General features: G+C 46.0%; 4 protein-coding genes across 4 annotated transcripts; 2 read left to right on the top strand and 2 right to left on the bottom strand.

Moving 5' to 3' along the window:
• Positions 1 to 743: 743 nt before the first annotated feature.
• On the top strand, positions 744 to 2,780 carry H6S33_000186 (uncharacterized protein; the record flags this gene model as incomplete). The annotated part of the gene is made up of 3 exons (XM_044831535.1): positions 744 to 1,131; positions 1,196 to 1,696; positions 1,753 to 2,780. The coding sequence occupies 3 exons, from the start codon at positions 744 to 746 to the stop codon at positions 2,778 to 2,780; spliced, it is 1,917 nt and encodes a 638-aa protein (XP_044699745.1).
• An 8,545-nt stretch (positions 2,781 to 11,325) lies between these two features.
• Positions 11,326 to 11,502, bottom strand: H6S33_000185 (uncharacterized protein; the record flags this gene model as incomplete). The annotated part of the gene is made up of 1 exon (XM_044831534.1): positions 11,326 to 11,502. One exon carries the CDS (start codon positions 11,500 to 11,502, stop codon positions 11,326 to 11,328), a length of 177 nt encoding a protein of 58 aa, XP_044699744.1.
• A 4,399-nt stretch (positions 11,503 to 15,901) lies between these two features.
• H6S33_000184 (uncharacterized protein) lies at positions 15,902 to 18,252 on the top strand (the record flags this gene model as incomplete). Its single annotated transcript, XM_044831533.1, has 6 exons — positions 15,902 to 15,959; positions 16,055 to 16,342; positions 16,517 to 16,865; positions 16,929 to 17,780; positions 17,836 to 18,002; positions 18,062 to 18,252. The coding sequence occupies 6 exons, from the start codon at positions 15,902 to 15,904 to the stop codon at positions 18,250 to 18,252; spliced, it is 1,905 nt and encodes a 634-aa protein (XP_044699743.1).
• A 1,775-nt stretch (positions 18,253 to 20,027) lies between these two features.
• H6S33_000183 (uncharacterized protein) lies at positions 20,028 to 21,214 on the bottom strand (the record flags this gene model as incomplete). The annotated part of the gene is made up of 5 exons (XM_044831532.1): positions 20,028 to 20,166; positions 20,233 to 20,771; positions 20,843 to 20,854; positions 20,906 to 20,992; positions 21,047 to 21,214. The coding sequence occupies 5 exons, from the start codon at positions 21,212 to 21,214 to the stop codon at positions 20,028 to 20,030; spliced, it is 945 nt and encodes a 314-aa protein (XP_044699742.1).
• Positions 21,215 to 22,007: the final 793 nt, after the last annotated feature.

Raw genomic sequence — 22,007 nt, 5'->3', positions numbered from 1 at the left:
TGAGAATGATATGATTTAGTAAGTACTTACTATCTGGGCAGATACTTAGGCATATCTGCATGTACTCTTCAGGCACCGACGAGAAAGCTCCTTGAGGGCCCACAGAAGTGGTATAGTATCGTGAAGTTAGTCAATACACCAACGGAAACGGCATAGGGTGGCGTCAGCCTTATACTCTAGGTTTCTCCTGGGCGTGCAGCTTCTGAAAAGAAACGGAGGGGGTAATATGGTTGATCAATCTGGGATGGAGGGACCGGAAGCTAATACTGTTGTGGTGGTTGTGCTGTGGTACCTAGTGCACCAGAACTTGACCCAGTCATCAAGACATGGGGTAAATGCTTACTGTTGGGGTCGGCAGTACACTTGACCTTGGACCTGCTGTGGGCCCGCCCCCATTTGGGACCCTGGGAGGTGTTTCATTTTTTATTCTTAGTGATACATGCTCTCTCCCAACGCGCTTTATTGATTGCGCCACGTGAGCGGCGGGGGACCCACGCTTGCTCTCGAGAAACCCAACCCAGCGCACTGTTTTGGGAGGGAGGCAGGCAGTAATACATGCTTGTTTGAGGAGCGGGCTCTGCATTAAAAAGCAATTCATCCAGAGAAATATAAAGATGGGCCTGTCGTCTTCGGTCATTATCAAAAAAATCATCAGCTACATTCGCATCACAACTCTACATCCAGAACACTCAAACCATATGTTGCATTCACAAATCAACGACAAATTCCAACAATCATCTACAATGGACAATAATTGGGCTATCCGGTCATCCAAGATGAACGGGGATCGTCATAGTTCGCCTTTCACATTATCATCTTCTCGGTCGTCTTCATATGAAAGCGTTGGGGAGGATATTGACGCACTTGAGATTGTTACCCCAAGAACTTACTCACACTCACCTTCTCCCATTCCCCAGCAGCCCACCGATGCCGAGCTTAACCCATGGCTCTTCCAACTTTTCCCAGAGACTTATGCAGATGGGACCGCCTACTCTTCACACCCAGCAGAAATTCAATATATTGCAGGAAGCGATGCAAGCTCGCTATACTCAGGATCAAATTCCACCTCAATTATCGGGCAGCCAATATTGAGCAGCCTAGGATCTGATGAGAACATTTTCTCATCTGCTGGTAACTAGCCTGCCTTTGACTTGTCTTATAGTGCGAATAAAAGCTAACAATGGAGAATTTGAAGGTATAAATCGTTCAGAAGAAGCCTTTTTCCAGAGCTATGACGATACTCAAGATTATGAGAGGCCAATGAGAGTACGATTCTCACCTTTCTCTGAATATGACTCAAGCTCTTCGGAGTACGATCGTGGCAGCACTCCCGCTCTCTCAGACTACTCACCCCAATTCACATCTCGATCACGTGCAAACTCGACAAGATCCAGCCCAACTCCTGGCTTTTCGCCAGAGCTTGGACCTGGCTCTGCAAGTGCACCGACAAGCAACCCGTCTTACTCCCATCTTGTGGCAACATTCGCTGCCCCAAAGAGGAGAAAGAGCAGGAGAAAGCTCGGCCCTGATGAAAGGCGTGAAGTTCACCAATTGAGGAAGATGGGTGCCTGCACTCGTTGCTGGGGCTTGAAGATGAAGTGTGGAGAGGGAAACCCATGTCCCAGATGCGAAAAGCTTGGGGCTGGTGCTCTTTGTGTGCGAGTACACTTTGTCGACTTGGATGTCTTTTCAAAATGTAAGTAGTACTTGGCTATATAATCACATGTACTTGGCTAACAACTCTGTTTTTAGGGCTTGTTGATGCATACTCCCGAACTATGATGCACCATGTCCTTCGCTGGGCCAACTCACCCGCACGGACTGTTACAGTATCCCACGAGAAATCTCTTGGAGTAACACTCAGCCTTAGTGTTTACGAATTCATTCCAGCTTATCCTGGTCAGCTCGTCTATTGGTACAAAGACGATGTTACCGGTTGGCAGTCTGTGGAGACTACTTCATACGCAATGAAGAGGGGAATCAACACTGACATCTTGGAGAAGTACATTGACGACCACACATGGTACTACGTTGAGAACTCATTCCAGGGCAATCCCATCCTAGCTGAGATCTTCCAGTCGGCTTTGAAGTACTCTAAGAGTGAGGAGAACTTCCTCCTTAGAGATGCTTTACAACTATGGACTGCAACTCAGTTGCTCATTCAGGGAGCTACTTTGCACCCATCATCCGACTCGCTTGGAATCTCACCAATTTCCTCACTCACTACACCATTGGCAGGCCAAACACCTATGCCAAGGGTACTTGCAAACCAGCTTGACCACCTTATCGAGCGCCGAATCTGGCAATTGGAGAAGCAAATCCTCTGTGAGCTTCAGAAGCGGATTTTTGGAAGGAAGAGAGAGGACTGGCTTAGGATCTTCTTGACTCTGGTGGTTTTGATGAATGCCCTTGAACGCGATTCATGGAGGCTCTACTACTGGGTTTTCCACATGGATGACGGCTATGCCTGGCGTCACCCTTCTTCTCCTCAGAGATTGATTGAGAAGAATAACATTCTGGCTGAATCCTTGGCTGCTCACTTTTCCGCCATCAGCAAGGGTCTGACTCCCTTTTCTTTGGACTGGAGCCGGGAGCAGACAGTTGCATTGATCGGAAACTGCGAGGACCGCCAGTCAATGCTGGAGTCAATGGAAAGAATCGGACGAGGCCTGAGAAGCCCAGATCATGCTTTGCGCGTCGAGAATGTGCTCTCTCTCTACCGGGAGAGCAATGAAAGTAGCCTTGATTTCCTCTATACTTCAAAGGTCATGGTTATTTGAAATCTCCAAATAGCGGCACGATACTTTCATACATATTTAACGAACGAAACGAGAACATGTTAGGAAGGTGGGGACGGTGGGATGATAGAAAACTCATACGGGCGAGCACACCGGCTCGGTATTAGATCTTTCCTTTGTACTACAGTTACTGGTTGCTTTTTATTGTTTATTTCTTTTATTTCTTTTATTTCTTTTATCATACGGGGTTGCATATAAAGGATCCAGGCAGGACTCATTTGGGGTGTTTTGGTTTTTATTTATTTCTTTTGTTTATAACGGCAGGCTTAAAACTCTTAGAATCCGGTACAGGGCTTGGTTTCATTCGTTCGTTGTATAAGAATTTAAGGCGTGTGGAATTCATTACTATTTCTCAATGATACTGTTTATTTGAAGACGTGAATATCCTCTAATCAGGGGGAAAGTATCTACTTTGGAAGAGGTAGAAAGAGGTATCTAGTGGTTGAACATAGTTATGTCACATACGCACCTCTCACCGGACGGCGGTTAAGGTTGGTGTGACAATTGAGCCGGCCTTCCACTGAGGCTTAGAGGATCGGCTGCAGCATCGCAAATTCATGCAAACTGAATCAAATTTATGCAGAAAACAAATCCACTTAGAGCATAATGGGAATATAAATGGGAGAATTCCCCGCATCTCGCTGTTCCAGAAAATGGTCGATACACACAATACTTTATCCCGAGCAAAGTTCCAGCTTCATAATACAGTCGCATCTCGCTATCTCGTAATTCGATATCTCGGATCTCTTGCTGTCTCGTACGGATTTGCGGGACAGGTACTGCCCTTCTCCACCAAAAACTATTTGCTGTCTCGTATATTTGCTATCTCGTAGGGGTTTGGCTCCCAGAATAAGCTAACGACATAACGAGGTGCGACTGTACTTGGATCCTGATGACTCAGCACTTCAGGGGTTGAATATCTGCACTTGGCGCAGGTTGATCTAGGATTGGCAAAAACTGGCGACATTTGCATCCGTGCGGGCCTTTTTTTTTTTTTTTTATATTCATTTATTTCTGGGTACAAGAATATCGCATGGAGCCTAGGCTATGGCGTGAACAACACCCCTCCCCAACCTTACCGCCTAAAGAAAGTAAACAAAGGGAAGATATAAACATGAAGCAATAACTGAAAAGAAATCCTGACATTCCCTCCGCAGAAAAGCAAACTTAGCATCCGTGCGGGCCTAATGGTTATTCCTTTATATTGTACTCCAGAAGCGGTGGGGTTTTCCCTAATGATAATGCTTTACATAAGCAGTACTGCACACAGGCCCATGGAACTGAAGATAGTACTAGTATCTTTTTTTTTTTTTTTTTAAATCATATAAATTGTTTCTAGGTACAATTACTGCATGCAGTCATAGACTATGGCATAAAGACCCATCCCCAATGCCAGGTCCCCCAGTTATAGTAACTATGGTATGCTACCAACCGCACTCCTCTTACAAGGTTGATGACTAAGGAACCCCCCGCCTAAGAAAAAAAGAAAAAAAGTTCCGGATAACACAAAAGAAAAGAATAACCAAAGAAAACATGCTTCTTGCAACCCCAACTGTAATGACTATGGTATGCCATCAACCGCACATCCTCTCTAAAGGCAGACGGTAAGGGTGGGTAACTGAACACCTCGTGAGTGCGTAGAGGGCGGGTCCGTCAATGAAGAGGGAACCCAAGAGATAGTACTAGTATCTATTACCACGTTTACTATAGTGGTTTTGTCCTTAATTAACCCAATTAACACACAATCCGCGTTTGATTTTGTATTTGGTTTTATCCATATAATGCACGTGCTCATACGTTTCAAAAAAAAAAAAATCGTGGTCTCAGTATTACCACTGGTGCCTTGCGGTTTACCTTGTTATCAATATTTATTTACTTCCTTGAAAACCGTACGTACATGTATTATTAGTATTGCTAATTGAAGCACAGATCAGGTATTGATCATTCTGACGTTTCTGGGTTGGGGCTGTGCTTATCAGGTAGGTACCTAGAGTACATGTAGGTTTATGAAGGTACATAGCTATAAAGAGGGTACTGCACAATGATCATCGGAAAGCCGCAATACGTATAAACTATTAAGTTATGGGTTATAGTTGCTTAGTAAAAAAAGTATATAACTGCTGCTGTACGTTGTATCGAAGTCGAAGGCAATAACTCGAATATATGATCATATACGCTTACATGTATGTAGCTTCAGATAAGACCTCACTAGATCGATATTCTATATATATATATGCCCTTCTTGAAAAGCAAGACCATGCTACCTTGTGTACATGTATGCAAGGTGTCGTGTAAACACAAGTGAAGTGATCACTTACAGCCAGCGAACAGTATGTACCAACAGTTTTGAGTCATCGGTGACCTACAGCTGTCCCTATGGCATCATCCGTCTGCAATTTTCGGCATGTATATGAAGTTCGGCTTTTTTTTTGACATGTACTTATGTATGTACTGAAGTGAGTTAGTACGTACATTAAGTACGGCCATACACCAAACGAACAACGGCTCAACCGCATTAAGTTATCGGTCACGAGGTATATAAGATCGATCTTGTTTGCACGCAAAGTGTCTCATCGGGGTTGTCAAATGAACCCACAAGAAAATATACTAGGATGAGCGTACATGCACTGTAGGCTAGTCTCTAAAGACTAATTCACATATGCGTGTCTGTGGGCGGAATTAGTGGTCCCTATCAGAAAGTCTCGATCTCGGGCCCTACACCGCAATGCCATAATTCAACGGTGTCAGAACTTTAATTCCCAAGGTGCCGGGCCCAGGTGAAGTCTGCAGAAACAAGTTCCGCTGGTCCTGCAGGCCTATGGCTCTAAAATTTGAATTGAATTATCTGAAATACCCAATAACACAACGTGAGGTTGAGTATGTATAGCTAGATCTATAGAAAAGTAAAGTTGAATCAATCATACGCTTTTTATAATTTATGTTTATAATATTTACTATTCAAAACGTATTTAGGCTCCTCCCATAAGGTACATGTAGTCGTTGGAATTTTGGGATCAACAGGCTGTGCTCAGCTGGCCAACTGTATATGTTTCCTTTTGAATCATTACATGTATCTACTTCGAACTACGTCTATATACGTTCTTCAGGTGAACATGCTGCAAAAGAGTCTATTGGACTATCTTGATCACATACATGTACCGCGCGGTAAACACAGTAACGGGCGCTGTGGCTCTCGCCAATAAGCGTGACAATCGAAACTACATGTATGCTATGCCTGAAGTGATAAATATAGCGACAACGGCACAGGCCTGTTAGAACACATGCCTGTGCAAGGTCTCTGGGTTCACCTGGACCTACTATCTGCACAAGAAGACCAGCAAACGCCGAAAACATGGTTTGCAATGTATCTGCTAGTACATATAGTTTTGGATAAGGAACTGAATACGTACATGCGGCTGGCTGAAACCTGTGATATTTCTATCAGAAATTACGCCAATTACTTCATAGGGCCTGATCAAAGGATTTAAAGGGTCGTCGAAAAAGCACATAATTCATTGCTCATTGGTGTGGTGTTTCATACCGAATCCCGGGTAGAGATGTAGGTCTGAAGGTGTTATAGTAAAGGTCATGGCACCTAATGTCGACAACTCGACAAGTATCATATTGGCAAAACGCCTCGAAAGGCTTCAGATGACGAACTACAAATGGCCATGTGGAATATTACTAGGCCTTATATACAGGCTATGTCACTCTTATACAAGCATCTCATGTGAAATAATTCGCTTATTCATCCGGAACAAATCGGATACGCACAACCCAGCACTAAAACACTTAAAGGAGTTATCCCGACGGAGATATTAAGTTACTCAACTGTTGAGATAAACCACTGCTGCACATTTGTTTTGTTCCAACACACATATATATCCCGAAGCAAATGTAATAACCGTCAGAACATGATGAACCAAGTTGAAACAGCGAACAAAATAAGGCGCAGCATACGTAGTAGCTAACCTAGCCCAGCATCTATAGGCACGATACAGGCCACGCGTGTGCACATCCTCCACGACTTAGCTAGAATGAACAACGTCGGCGATACCCTGTAATATCATTGCAACAGAGGTGTGAAAATTTCGAAATCACGGAGGGGAATGAACATGGATAATGACTGGGATGACTAGTAATGTAACTCTCTTTGATCATGATTGATCGTCGTAAGCAAACACTTGACGTGCGTACAGAAGCTCATTATAGTCCTCTAGAGGGTGCCTTGTCTTATGCACTGATTTAATAAATCCCTCAGGAGATTACATGAGGTTATTATAGTCAACGAGCAGCACTGGAAAACTTCCTCGCAGGGGTTATTGATAGCCAGATATGCATAAGAGTGCAGAGGCGGCTTTTTCTTCTTCCTTACACCTCCTTGATCAAGAATCATCAATATCGTTAATCACAACCCTCCCTATAGTATCCAGTATGTAGGTCACTTCCTACACATACAATACAACCCACAGTATCTAGGGGTATATATATGCGCTATACTTTCATATCTTGGTCCGGGTGGCAATACTACTATACTAACATGGTTATTAACCAGTAAAGTCTATAAGCCTCTCTAGGTTAGAAATAAAGATGTAATTAGTGCCGCGTCTCATGTAACAAGCTCCTGTTTTATTAGGTTTTGAGTCACTGGCAAAATAAACGTAGCTGTTCGAGCGAGTGACCGCTTGTGATTCGGTTCGATCAGAACTTTATGTCCTATACCGCCGATATTCTGTCTGAGTTTACCAGGCTTGCTGGAATCAACGATATATACTACCCACCCATGAGTTTCTTTGTTTGCATCTAATCCTATCACATCCTCTCGATCAATAACTTGGTATTTATTTTCAAAGTGTGTATATCTTCTGCCCATGAGCTCTCCGCATATGGGGGTTCTTTTATATTTATATTTCAATAAAATTACCTACTTACGCGTAAATACTGTGAATGTAAAGTTAAAAGAGGTAATGTATGGTTTTATACCCGTAAGATCTATATCTAGCTATATCTATAGTACGTTTAATTCTTAGACTCTCGCCTCAACTTTAGATAACCTGGGGCAGTGCAATCACATTACTCAGTCACCTTGCATATCGAGAGAGTTCCCTACGTACCGAACATTGGGGTCTTACACCATGCAGAAACTGGCCACCAATTCTGCAGCCAATGGATATTAATATTTGCATGTAATTAAACTGGATTATATAAAGAGCTCGTTCGACAGGGAAACCGAGTATGGTGCTTGAAGATTAGATCGGACAGGACTGGTAATTCTGCATATAGCCTGCATATTTCCAAATCCGTCCTGCTCCGAGTAAAGCCCTTCTCTATCATCTACTCGAGAAGAAAGTATTGTTAGAAGGACATTGTTTGGCTGTGGCGTGAGTGTGGTCAGCATGTGGCTTAGCAATTCTTGGCATTTTATTGCATATTGACCCGGACGAGCCGAGCCGTATCTATCGATCTGTGCGGATAGAATTACACAACTGTGCAAGCGAGTGCAGATATTGTTATGTTTACTTTGATCATGATCCGAGGTTATCTTATTATCCTTTGGGGCTCCAAAGGAGGCGCAGGCAAGTGGACTGCATTAGCTAAGTATACTAAAAATAGACGTTGTTGATCAATCATGAGCTGCATGTTTTGCCTCATGCGTCAGTTCTATCAGAATTCGATATTTAATTTGAACTTGGATGCTACTATATATTGGACTAGATATAGACCTACAGGCCTGGCCAGCTGGGTTATATAAGCATATTCGCGATATTCTTCCCATCCCAGCACTACCCATCGAGTGACATCCTGTGATCATGAGTACTTGATTGATTGATTTAAGTTGCATCAGAAAAGTCATCATGCGCACTTGTGATTAATTTTCGCCGGGCGGATTTGATTCAAAGATTCATTTCCGGCCCCATGATACAACGTTTAATGCATCTCCCACGAAGACTGTCCCACGTAAGATCTGATGTCCAACACAGAAAACTTCGATACATTCATAATGAATTTCCAAAGCTAGCTATAATAGAGTCTGTCGGCGGGGTCTTCACCGGCGTCAAGCTTCCCAGTATCTGCTATGTAAGGACAACTTTCGTCCAAGACATCGAAATAACATTAACACATACGAGTTTCTCCGTATCAGCCGACAGCACATAGCTAAACACATAAGGACAACACGGAAAAAGTGAAGGAATAAGGATTCAATATACGTTCATCCAGCGCACTTAGAAAGAGTATAAACCCCCCCCCCCCCCCCCCCTCTTTCCTCGTTGGAGTCTCCTTCTTCTCCACTACGTTCTCTTGATTATCTGTACTCTAGTAAGGTACACTCGCTGATTTCTTTAGTTAATGATGCTTATAGCTATAAAGTGGAAAGGTAATAATAGGAACGACAGCATATGTGTAGAAAAGTACTATGTGGCGAATACTTATCGATCGATACACGCGGCCAGTACTTAAAGATCTATCAGCCATAGTTTGTACCACCCATAAAAACAGAACTTCCTCCCCTATGTACGGTTGTTACAGCAACAACCACAGGTAGTTTTTTTTTTTTTTTTAATTCATTAATTGTATGCAGACCGTAGTCTATGACAATATCACACTGCCCCAGAACTTCCCAATCACTTCCTCCACCTCTCACATAATTAAGAAAAGAAAAGAAATAAGAAATAATGACAAATAGTAAGCTACATGTAGTAACCTGTTACAAATGAAACCCATCGTAGCTTATGAATGTAAGAAATAGTGACTTATTACAACCACAGGTACGGTGGTATGATGCCTCTACGAGATTGGGAAATGCATCGAACTAGACTGTGTGATGCATTTACTGATGCATTTCCCAACTTGTACATGTCATACAATTAATGAAGTAATCAATCAATCAACCGAATCAGTACATGTACTACTGCGCCGCATGATCCCGTCGAGTGATACCTCATGACGTGACTAGTAATATAACGGTCGACCAGTCATAATCTCCCGAGCCCAGCGCAGATCTGGCAGATGCAAAACCCACATTCCAATCTTCCTCACTAAAAATCACAAACACCGGAGCTACTCCAGTCGCGGCGCGGTGCGTCAGGACTCCGAAGACCAACAAAGAGCCAGCGTCCACTTCCGGAGCCTCTTGGGAATCAAGGAGGCCCTTGTTCTTTAATAGGCCGTGGAGATATATATGCGCGTCGAATTTGCCCGCAGGTCTTCTGGGTGGGTGGTTACTCGCTTACTCCTGATAGTTGCACTTCATACATTTGCCCCCGATACTAGTTACGCCCACGGTGGGTGTACCGGAGTCAAACTGGTCATGTAGTGTTTCTTCGGCTCAGAGGTACTTAAACAAACAGAGCTATATAAAGTACCTCACCTGATAGCTACAGAATCGAACCCTCGTTCCCTGTTTCACGATTCCTATTTTCATAGAGGAGCGGATATATCATGATTTTCAAAAAAACACGAATTTCACAGGGGCTTTATCGAACTGAGTGATAATCCGTGACTGCAATAGCCCCAACACCATGCAGCAATAGGAAGGAATAGCACCTCGTATATCCTCCTACTAGGAAATACAGCGCGTGCACTCTATATAGCTCAAATATCGTAACTCGAGGCATCACTGCCCTCCTCCTCCCCCCCTTCCTCTGTCTGTGAAAAACTATTTTAGTTCCACCGAAGGAATCCCCAAAACCTGAATTGGCCTCCCGAGTAGTACTGGCAGGTCATGAGATGCCTCTAGTAACTAGCAGTGGATCTACTCGTTACGTGTATCCAATGCACATGAGCGGCGGGCGACAACGCCCCTTCACCACACCCGCAACCACCACCATGTACGTAACCTGTAAAACCGCCGACAAGCTTTCCGGGCCCCAACCCATGGCATGCGGGGCTACCCCAACCTATGAAAACCCCACAGTAACAATCACGCCCGGGAACCCCGCAAGTGAAGAGCCGCATCTCTCTAGAGTCTAGTTGTGAGTGAGGAATGCCGAGACCAATTTGAGAATCGATAGAGTAACGCATAACAGCGAAAATATCTCGGCGTTAGTAATGGCTCTGTTCCATACTCTAGCGCCGCGGTGCTTCACACTTGGCAGCTAGAGTAGCTTGCTACCAGCAGCAAGGCCCTCTGATTTGATAGGAGCGCAAGACCAGATCCGCGACCACTGGCACTGGTAGTGGTGGGCGGTTCTACAAATATCGAAATGTCAACCAAGCCCAAGTCTGAGAGGTTCCAAGCTCCAACATCTGCGGTTTCTCGTCCCGTCCGCGCCCAGCGCGCCCCCCTTTCCAAGCCGCCCCCCGCATTTTCAATCAAATAAGCTCATCGAGGCTTTCCCAAACCCGCTCGCTCACTTTAGTCGCTTCCCCGTCTCCACAGGTAGAGCAGCAAATTGAGACCGTCTTTCTCTTTTGGTGGCGGAACATGGCGTTCCTAGGTTCCTGGGTAGAGTACTGTAACCCCACACTCATCATCGCCAGCCATGAATTTAAGCCAAGCTGCATATCGCCCTAGAGTAGAGTAGAGTCAGGCTTCCAAGTGTCCTGTTGCTGCTGTGCTCGAGCGCGGCGGCGGCGCCCCACTCTTCACTTCCCGAGCTTGGCGCCCAGCCAGGCTCCAATCCAATCCAAAAGAAGGTGCGCTGTGTGCCGAGGCTTGGGCTTGGGCATGCGCGGGGAGGAAGCTTATTTCGGTGGGAAGCATCGTGTGTTGATATTGTCGGGAGTGAAGAAGGAATGAAAGGGAAAGGAAAAGAGAAAGGAGAAAAGGAGATGAGGAGATGAGAGGGCGAGAGGGCATTTTGGTCTCCACGGAATGAGGAGTCCGCGGAGATATCGTGTTGAATCGAAGAGCGGCATATTGAGAATTGAGTTTCAACGGGTAGAGTCATATGCGCGCACTCGATACAGAAGCAGGCAGTATTCTATGTATCACAGATATCGCCGGTGTCACGGCTGGATGGGAAAATTTAATACAGTTGCAACTCGATATGCCGGATTGCCAAGATTCTAAAGATTTCGTACGGGATAGCAAAAAATCCGGGATAGCAAATTGATTTTGCAGTAGGAAAAATAATCTCAGAGGATCTCGTACGGGACAGCAAGGGATCCGGTGTATTGAGTTCCTGTATTGCCAAGTGAACCTGGTTCTCCAGCCTCTTCATTCGGAATCATTCCTGAGAGTCTTCACGTACTCCTCCACCCTACGAGTCTGTACAGTCTGCTCCAGAACCTACAACCCCGTCCCCCCGCAAATTCCAAAACCATCTCAAAGAAAGAAAGAAAGTCACCATTCCGCCCCCACGAGCCGTTCATGAACCTCTCAGATCAGTGTAACCCCCCAAACCCACAAGCAGGTCCCAACCCAACCCAAACCACAAACCAACCCCCCCCCACATATTCAAAACACGCCCAGTCTAACGAACCAGCGCCCAAAAATAGGGGATACCAAGAGACTCCATCCAAGATATTACATTGAGCACGGGAGGATGATCTACACGCACAGCTGCTCTCTAACGTTAGAGCGGTTACAGGGTACTCTACGCATGTCCAGCTCTATGATTGACGTGTGAACATCTATTCTGCGGCGGTGGTGGTGGTGGTGGATATATCAACTTATGCCAGGTTACTTTTCCCATATTCCCTGCCTACATACGTACTCTACATCTCTACAAGCTGTCCGGCAGAGTAGCTAGCTAGCGGGCTACGTGCGGCATGCCTACTATATCACTCGAAATCGGCGCCGATAAAATCAATCGATCTATGTAGAGAGAACGCCTGTATGTACCTACTCTATGTGATGGGACAAAGATTCCGGGGTTCCTTCACAGGGCAAAACAGGGCTCCACTCGCGCACTCTATCGACGAAGATTAAGGGCCGTGCATCATCTCTCTCTCTCTTCCTTCGTCTGCCCCACCAGGTGCGCAAGCAGAGCCCCAACGGTAACCCATGCTCATGCAGGGTTTGGCCTTTCGCTACGAGGGGCGGGGGTGAGGGGAGAAACCCGGTTGTGATTGCTTGCTTCGGCTGTTTGAGAAACCTAACCCATGCTGTACCTACATTGCACAGAGTACGGTACGGCGCCCGCCCGCTCGCCGAGAGAGAGAAAAAAAAAAGATGGTGTTCTTCGCGGCAGTGGAATTTCGATGTTTCAACTTTATGGCCGGTCCGGGTGAGGCGCACCTTTTTCTTATCCAGGTCAGTCAGACAGACGGACAGACGGATCTAATAATGTGATGTAATGTGATGTGATTTGATGTGAGCGCGCTCTGCTCTTGCGGGTATTGGTTATTTATTTGGCGCTGACTGACTGACTGAGCTGATGTGAGAGGGAGGGTTGACTGAACGGCCGTTGAGTGAACAAGTTGTTGAGTGAACAAGTTGTTGATCAAGCAGGCGCAGGAAGATAAAAAAAGCGGTTTTTTGCACCCACCATCTACTGTGCGTATTACACGTCATGGATTTTCACTCGACCATGAGGAAGCTTTACCACCAAATGAATCCAGCCCGTGGGGGGTGTGAAGGAGCACCTCTCATACATGTATGTACTGGAGGTACGTTGAAGCCACTGCTTCCTGAACGAATAAAAATTAAATAAGGAAAAAAAATCTTCCAAAAAAAATCTTGGGAGCGTAAGCTAAGAACGTGCACTGGAGATACAACGTGCTATTTATTTTTTTCATGTCTTGTTCATGTGCTCAACCCCCCAACGGCACGTTGAGATACCGCAGTTAGATGCGGGGGTAGTTTACTCACCTCAAGTCTACCTACTTTACACGTGCGGTAGTGTTGATCTATACCACCGGCTCGATCCACACCCATACCTACATGGCAGAGGCCGGAGGAGAGACGTAGAGTGTGAATTAAAGAACCAGGAATGTTTTACCCGTTTCTGGTGGTTTCAAGCACTGTAGCTGTCGTAGTGCTGGATCACCTGCAGTAGAAAAAAAAAGGGTTGCCCATCAATCTACGCTTGCACTTGACCTCCCTCTCTCCACCACATTTTGAAAACCGTACAGACAGTTGGTTATGGTAGCCAGCTGGTAGCCAGCGGATGGGAAATACCCGATCCCCCGATCACCGACGGAGACCTCCATGATACAGAGTTTCAAAGCAGGAGAAGTTAAACCTATCCTACTCCCATTTACCTACTCTATCTCACCCTCCGTTTAAATCTCAAGACATATGTGCTCGTTGCAGCGCCAGACCCTGAGTGAGGAGCGCGAAATCTGATAAGGTTCATCTAACTAAATAAGTGAACGATATGAGTGATCGGGTATTATATTTTAGCCCCCTACCCCTCTACCCATACCCATACTGGCATAACTCCCCTCACACAGTAGCCGGGGAGGCGTGTCACGTTGGACCATGATGATCTGCAAAACGCGTATGTATGTAGGAGCAAAGGGTGCGGAGGTGGCGCGCTACCTGGGTAGATGCCCCGCTCATCTATCTTGCTTGCCTGCTTGCTTGCTACATGAGCATGAGCGCTGGCTGTGGTTGCAAAGGGTACTGAAGCTGTCGGTACTACTCTGCGCTGGAATAGGAATATATATGTTCTTTGTTATTGTTGTGTGGGGGGTACGTTGCATGCCCGCTTTTGTCTCCGCTCCCTTGTGAGAGAGAGAGGGAGATATACTTTATCGCTGCTAAAATAGTTGTTGGACCCTTTTACCGCCGGATAAAAACGGGGGTTGGTTTGTGGGCCCTCCAGATATTGACTCTAGCTGCTTTTCTTTCTTTATTTCCTTCACTGATCTGATCTGATTCGATGTTTTGCAGGACGCATAGTTAGTTAATTGGGCCCAAGCTAGCTACTAGAGTGCAATAATACCTTCCGTCTGTAGCTCTCGTTTATAAGTGTGAATAGATAGGTTACTGTCTACTCTACTCTCCATGATAGGTGATCTCAAATATTTAACCCAGATTTCCAGATCCGTCCTGAAAGATCGAAGAAGCAGAAGAGAGGGGTCCCATTTACCGCACACACGCGCGGGCTGCTCCGTACAAAATGTAGAAAGCCGCATCTGCATTGGACCCCCGGGGGTGGGTTGAGTGTAGTTACAGTATCTCATATGTAATCTGCTGTCCTGGCGGGTCCTACCAACCTAAACTTTCAGGCAGGCCCTGTTTTGAACTAGACTTTCACTTTTCGACGGCGTGAGCTGCAAGGGCCAAGACTGAGGTGGGGGAAGAAGCAAAGAAGAGTAGCACTGCTAGTGGAGGGTGGGTACAGTGGTTCTTGGGGTAATGGCGAATGAGCAGCTAGGGTGCAGCGCAAGATCATGCTATGCTGTCTCATCCGGATGGAAATCACCATCTGTTTTTTCTTTACTGGGTGCAGAACGGCTAGATACTATCCGTATTAGGTATTTGTTCTTTTGCCTGTTCTGCTTTAATTCTTTATCCTGTATGGTTGTTTCTTTCTCTAGAAGCTCTTGTTCTGCTTGTTAGTTTTTCTGCTGGTTTATTTTTGGCATGTAAATAATCCCACTATTAAAAACGCACCTCTTTCTGACTTGCTAATGGGCCAGTGCGGGTTTCCTCTGATTGGCCAACAAGTGCGCACTCGCCATTGACGCAGAAGGCGCTGTAGAGCTTTTCTAGCTAGGACCGGGTCAGCCAGACATGATCTGAGAGGGACCGGACCCTTTGCACCACACGTGCTGCTGGACCGGGGAGCGGTTACAGGCAAATTCACTAGCGGGCGCTCGGCATGACATCACGGCTCATTCTTATCTGGACATCAACATCAAAAACCGAAAATCACACTAGCTCCATGGGTTCAAGGGACAGAACCCCTCAAATGACCCATGCCCGGGGGAGGCGACCCTTTCCTTCTTCAACATCCTCCGCATCCTATCATATCATATCCACTGCTGGATCCACGGGGGGCGGTCGTGCGATATGTAATATATTCTTTTATATACCCTTTGCTCTAATACGTCGGTACATAACTTCTTCCTACATAAAGTATATAACAGGCCCTGCTTCCGGTCTCTGTCTACCCTGAACATTCCCAGGAAAGAGGTCCGGATAGTCTTCTACCTGTCCTTTCCCTAGAATCTCATCCCCCGAATCTACCCTCTACCAATATTCCAAGATGGTGAAAAATTGGTCGTTAGGTATCTTGGAGGATCCGGAGACAACAGAGGTTCCAGGTGCGTTGACGATATTCTCCCCCCCTTCTCTTCCTCGGTTTGGAGATATCCATGGACTCCATTTTGCTAATGCAGCTCTATTATCGATCTCACAGGCACCGTTCTGCTGCTCACGTCCACGACACAGGAGCCTCTTGGTCTCGATGAGCTCCCCCGCGAGGAACAGAAGCGCACTCCGGACGGAACTATTATTCTTAATCCCCAGCCGGATGATCACCCTGATGATCCGCTAAACTGGGCCAGCTGGCGAAGAGATGTCGCGCTGCTTTGTTTGGGATGGCACTGCCTTGTTGGTGGTGGCCAGACGCCGGTTCTGGCGGCCGGGTTTAATGATGTTGCGAAGACATTCGACGTCTCGATTCCGGATGTTGCGTTGACGACTGGTGAGCCTTAATTTTTTTTCTCTCTCTTCCTTCATCTGTTTTTACGAGTCGTGGTTCGCGATGCTGCTTCGTGACATCGCGCGCGGAAACTTGTTAGGGAGGTTGTACGAGATCAGTGTTACAACGCCAATCCCGGTACATATGGGTAGCAGCCAAGCTAATGGTTCGTGCCAGGCCTTTTCATGATGGGACTTGGTATTGGTGCCTTGATATCTTCACCCACAGCTATTATTTTCGGCAAACGGCCCGTATATCTACTCGGAGTTCTTATTTTTCTTGCGTCTTCGGTATGGTGCGCTGCGTCGAAATCGTACGGGTCGTTGGTCGCGGGGAGAATCCTGATGGGCATTGGTGTTTCGCCATGCGAGTCGCTTCCTAGCGCTACGATTGCGGAGATCTTCTTCTTGCACGAGAGAGCGTACCGTATCGGTATCTACACGCTGCTTTTGCTTGGTGGGAAGAATTTGGTTCCTTTGGTCAGTGCGGCGATCATTGAGACGATGTCGTGGAGATGGGTGTTCTGGTGAGTCTTCAATTTTATGGATAGTAGGAGGCCAGGCGGAAAGCTGATTTTGGTCTTATATAGGATTGTCGCTATTGTTGTCGGGTTTAATTTGGGTCTCTTGTTCCTCTTCGTCCCGGAGACCTTTTGGGTCCGTACCCCTCGTGGAAAGTCACCCTCCTTCCTGCGCCGGGCTTCATCTAGCATATTTTCGCATTCCGGTTCAAGCAAGAAGAAGGAAAAGTCCAGGTCTCGACGAACTTCAGTAGACGTCCCACCTCCAGATGGCATCGCAAGGCCACCGATCACCAGTGACGCAATCGAAGGTGTTGAGCAAGAGCAAAAGGCTGAAATGAAGCATGCTCATTTCGTTACGCCGGAGAAGCCCAAAGATGAGATCGACGAGGTTTTACCACTAAAGGAAGTGTACAAGTTGGATGGCGGAAAGACCTCGCGCGCATCGCTCGACGCATATGTCCTCAAGGCTGCCGCACAACCGCTACCCTCAAACGCAAACATTGAAACCGCGGAATCTGTCACCCCCAAGACCTTCGTTCAATCATTGACGGTTTACAGCGGTGTTCTCCGTCATGAAAATTGGTTGAAGGTTGCTATTCGCCCTATCATTCTTTTTGCGTACCCTGCGGTTCTCTGGTCGACTGTCGTTTACTCGCTCTCTGTGGGATGGTTGATCGTGCTCTCAGAGACTGTTGCACACATCTACCAGGAGCATCCGTACAACTTTTCTCGTCTCGCGACGGGTTTGGTGTATTTGTCGCCGTTCATTGGTGGTATCATTGGAACAGCAGTTGCTGGAAAGGTATCTGATATCATTGTTAGAGCCATGAGTAGGGCAAACGGAGGAGTTTATGAACCAGAGTTTAGGCTGGTAATGGGAATCCCTGTCGCGATTGCTACTGCGATTGGACTTATGGGGTGTGTACTCCTTTGAATATCCTGCCATGTTGAAATATACTAATAGCTTGCTTAGATTCGGTTGGTCTGCACAGGAGCGCGATAACTGGATGGTCCCGACTTTCTTTTTCGGTTTGATCTCGTTTGGGTGTTCTCTTGGATCCACAACTGCGATTACCTTCTGCGTTGACTCCTACCGCCAATACGCCGGTGAAGCACTTGTCACCCTTAATTTCTCAAAGAGTAAGCGCCCCCTCACCCACTTTGAACGAAATGTGTAGTTACTAATAATCGTGAAACAGACGTTTTCCACGGACTTGTCTTTTCCCTTTTCTTTAACCGGTGGCTCGAGGCAGATGGTTCAAAGACCGTCTTCTTGGCGCTCGGTGGAATCCATATGGCCTGCCTGCTGTTCACCATCCCGCTCTACATCTATGGAAAGCGGTTGAGAATGTGGACCACCAGGGCCAAGTTGATGGAGAAATGGACTTGAGAACCTGGGTTTACCTACTCTACTCAAGCTATTTGCCACCATTCTTGGCATTATGGGGTCACGTGGGAGCTTCTTGGCAAGCACGGGAGTAATGAATGGACTTTTGTTTTTTATGACTAGACAAACGTCGTTATGTATCATGTTTCTATTTTAATCACTGTACTTTTTTTTAACACTATTGGGATTGCATGAGTTATGGAAGAAGGCGTTTATTTTCGTTGTGGTGTTGCTCGGGGCGGGGGGGTTTCTTCTACATTACTTGCATCAGTAGAGTAGAGTAGAGATGTTGCACATAGAGAATTGATTTACATCTTTTCTGGACTTTCTGTATGGAGATTGGTTGTGAGATGATAACTTTGCTGTCATGATCATTGTTCGTTCTCACTCAGCTACATGCTACAATTCCTGTGGTTTGAATCACAGATAATCACTCGCTAGTCTGGAGATAGATAGCGTGAGGAGGAATTATGGCTTAATCTCTGGGGGTTATTATAAGCGTGCCAAATGTTACAGGCTATTTGTTTTCTCTGGACCCAAGGACTTGTCGTGCGGCCGTTAAAGAGAGTAGGCTGGTCTTTCTGATCACATTAAGCTTGTTGAAGTTGTACGTAGACCGTAATCCGGGTTAAAGGCGTTGTAAGTATCACCTGGCCGGTCTCTTTTAATTGGGTGGCTACAGGAAATAGGATGGATAGATTGATGGCTTTTTGGAGAATGAGCGTTGCATGCGATGGTATCAGAACAGGTTGGCTATGTGTGTGTGGAGAACTCGAGTTAATTGTTAGGGAAGCAGAAGATACGGGTGTCTAGCTAAATAGCTTTTGGTAGTGAATGGACTCTTTCAACCGTTAGTGTCGAAGGTAATCGAGTGATATTCTATGATTATTGATTATTTCGGGAGGGGGGGTGTGTGATGGTGGTGGTGATGGTTGTTGGGAAACTACACCCCTCTATTTTACTGATTTGGGCCATAGAGGGCGCTACATCGCGGTGCGAAAAAATGAAATAGTGGATGGTTGGTTATAATATATGCGGTCCTTGTGAGATTTCTCTACGCATGATGCTTAACTTAAGTTCTTGTGTAAAATTAGGTAGCATGTTCAAATCTTACTCGGGCCATGGTATGGAAGAATGGACATGATATAACAGTAATATTCAATCAGAGGCTGGGAAGGACATGCAGAAGAATTGTTTATATAGTATTTGATATTGAAAACTATGACATCTGGTAAAGGGGAGTCACTGTAAGATCGATGTACTAGAGTATGTAAAAGTATTTCCCCTTACGAGAATCTTTCGAAATAATATGACTTAGTAGTGTTTGTATTTTATTATGCCTGTAGCTGCAAACCGTTCAGATTACGTGATAGTGGTTCCGAATTATGAGGGGTTTTGGGGCTTCAATTGGTAATTATACACTGTACGGAGTTTCTTGTTGCAGTATAATGTCGGTATTCCTATTCAATTATGGTCTCGAGGTGAGAAGTAAACAAAGGCCTGTGTTGTATTAACGTCTAGATGTGAAGGCCAGCTTTCCACCGAAAAGTGGAAAACCTAACCCCGTTCACACACTTTGGGGTGGCACCAGTCCGGGAACGAGGCCATGTAGAAACTACAAGCTGAGGAATAAAAATTACAGAATACGTACAGTACTTCCTTATTCAGCACCAATTCCTAGTTTAAACCGTGCATCAATGTTTTGAGTCCTTTTCTATCATAGTTAAGCACCCTTGAAACAGAAACAGCGGTAAATGAAAGGAAAGTTCACTACTAACCTAGTCCTTCAAAACCTTCCCTGGTCCACCTTGGTAAAAGTTCCCCCTTACCCTCTCCGCCAAGTGCTCACCATAAACCTTGGCCTCATACTTCCTCACTCCCCCCGTTTTCTCCAGACAACACTGCAATGGCTCCACTCTACAACGCCTATCAGTCCATCCTCCCGCTTAAAGAAACCAAAACATCGTATCCGGGAAAACCCACCTCGCATTCCAATCCGGCTCAAAGAAGAACGGAACGCTGACCCTAAATCCTGTTCCTCTATGCACAACCCTGTGCACCGTACTCTTCCATAGTCCGTTTGTCCATATCTCCAACATGTCCCCGATATTAACCACGTATGCACCCTTAAACGGGTCTACGCCTATCCATCCGTCTTGCTTATCCCGGACCTCCAGTGCGCCCCGCGTCTCGTCAGCTAACAGGAAGGTTGTACACCCGTAGTCTGTATGTGCGCCGCAGCTGATACCCGGAGAAGTGGCAGGTAGCGGAGGGTATCCGATGGCGCGGAGACACCAGAATGGCGAGGTAAGGTGCGGGGTGAAGAGGTCCTCAGTGGAGGATAGGGCGAGCGACATGGCGCGGAGAAGGGCGTGCCCAACAGTGTGAAGACCCGCGATATAGGTCTCGTAGAGGGAACGGAAATGTGAAGGTTTTTCCGGCCAGGGGTTTGGACCCTGGACAATATCGTAGGGGGGGCCAGAAGGGGTGTCCGAGAGAGGTGGGTGGTAGTAGTCAAGGGCCTAGTTGGTTAGTATTGGGGTTAATCAGCCGGTAGTTGTGAGGAGGAGAAAAAGGAGGGATTAGAGCGTACTTCGTGCCAATCCTGGTGAAGACGTTAGTATCTCTCGAAGCAGATATCTTCTGAGAAAGTTACCCCTGATCCCATAGTGATATTCTCGCCCAGCTTCTGCCAGCCTCTTGCACCATCGCCTCCCTCATCTATCTCCTTTCTCTCAAGAGCCTGCTTCTCCTCCTGAGTGGCGGTCATAAAAAACTCACGGGCTGCTTCCAATACTTCATTTTGTAGTTCTTCTGGAACTCCATGGCCTGTAAGGTAGAAGAAACCGACGTCATGACAGGCAGTATAGAGTGCTTTCGCAATCTCTTGTTTTTCAGAGAGAGTTGAAGTGGGAGTGAGAAAGGGTGTGAGATCTATTATTGGCAACGAAGAGATGGCAGACATTTTGGATGAGCTTTGGAACTATGGTATTGATAGAGAGGAGGTTTTGGTTGATTTAGCTGATAGTAAGTCTACTTCAGAACTACCTCGATAGCGGGGTTTTGGTAGCGGGTAGTTATCGCTTGTTATCGTTATCAGACTTTTGTAACCTTATCGGGTTAATATCTGGTTGTCGGCTTTGAAACCTAATAAATCAATGATCATGGAACATGTTCTACTACTCGCCAAAAAATAAAGTCTGTGGATGAATTAAGTACCGTTGCAACGCAACCATTAGGCCAGGTACTTAATTCATCCACAGACTTTATTTTTTTGCGAGTAGTATGTTCCTGTATGTATGTACTTGAGTAGCGCATACATGTAGTTTATCAGGTGGGGTAACTTCTCGGGCCAATTAAAGATGGTCACACCTTTCTCCGGGGATAAGCCCGGCAGGTAGGCCGAAATGCCAAGCACATACATAAAGTATGTGAGTATCGGATACAGTGGTACCATGGTACTATGTGTCTGTATAACGGCCAGGTACCAGGAACAAAATAACCGTAAATATGGCAGGTAGGATGCATGTCTCAAACCCAACAATTGTTTCTAATGCCTGAGTGGACCTATGAAAACACGCTGCCAGTGGTTATATATCATACCTACCCTATATGTGGCCAGCAGTGTATCCACCAGGCAGGCAACTACATGTGCGTATATACTGGATGAGGGTAAGTACTGAGAACCCCTTTTTGGGGAATTTTAAAAAGTGAGGGTTTGTAAAGGAATCTGATTGGGCTGATATAATTAAAATGAC

This window comes from Morchella sextelata (assembly GCF_020137385.1).
Source record: "Morchella sextelata strain SCLS chromosome Unknown scls_1, whole genome shotgun sequence".
Lineage (NCBI taxonomy): Eukaryota > Fungi > Ascomycota > Pezizomycetes > Pezizales > Morchellaceae > Morchella > Morchella sextelata.
This window is presented reverse-complemented; position numbering and strand designations above follow the sequence as displayed.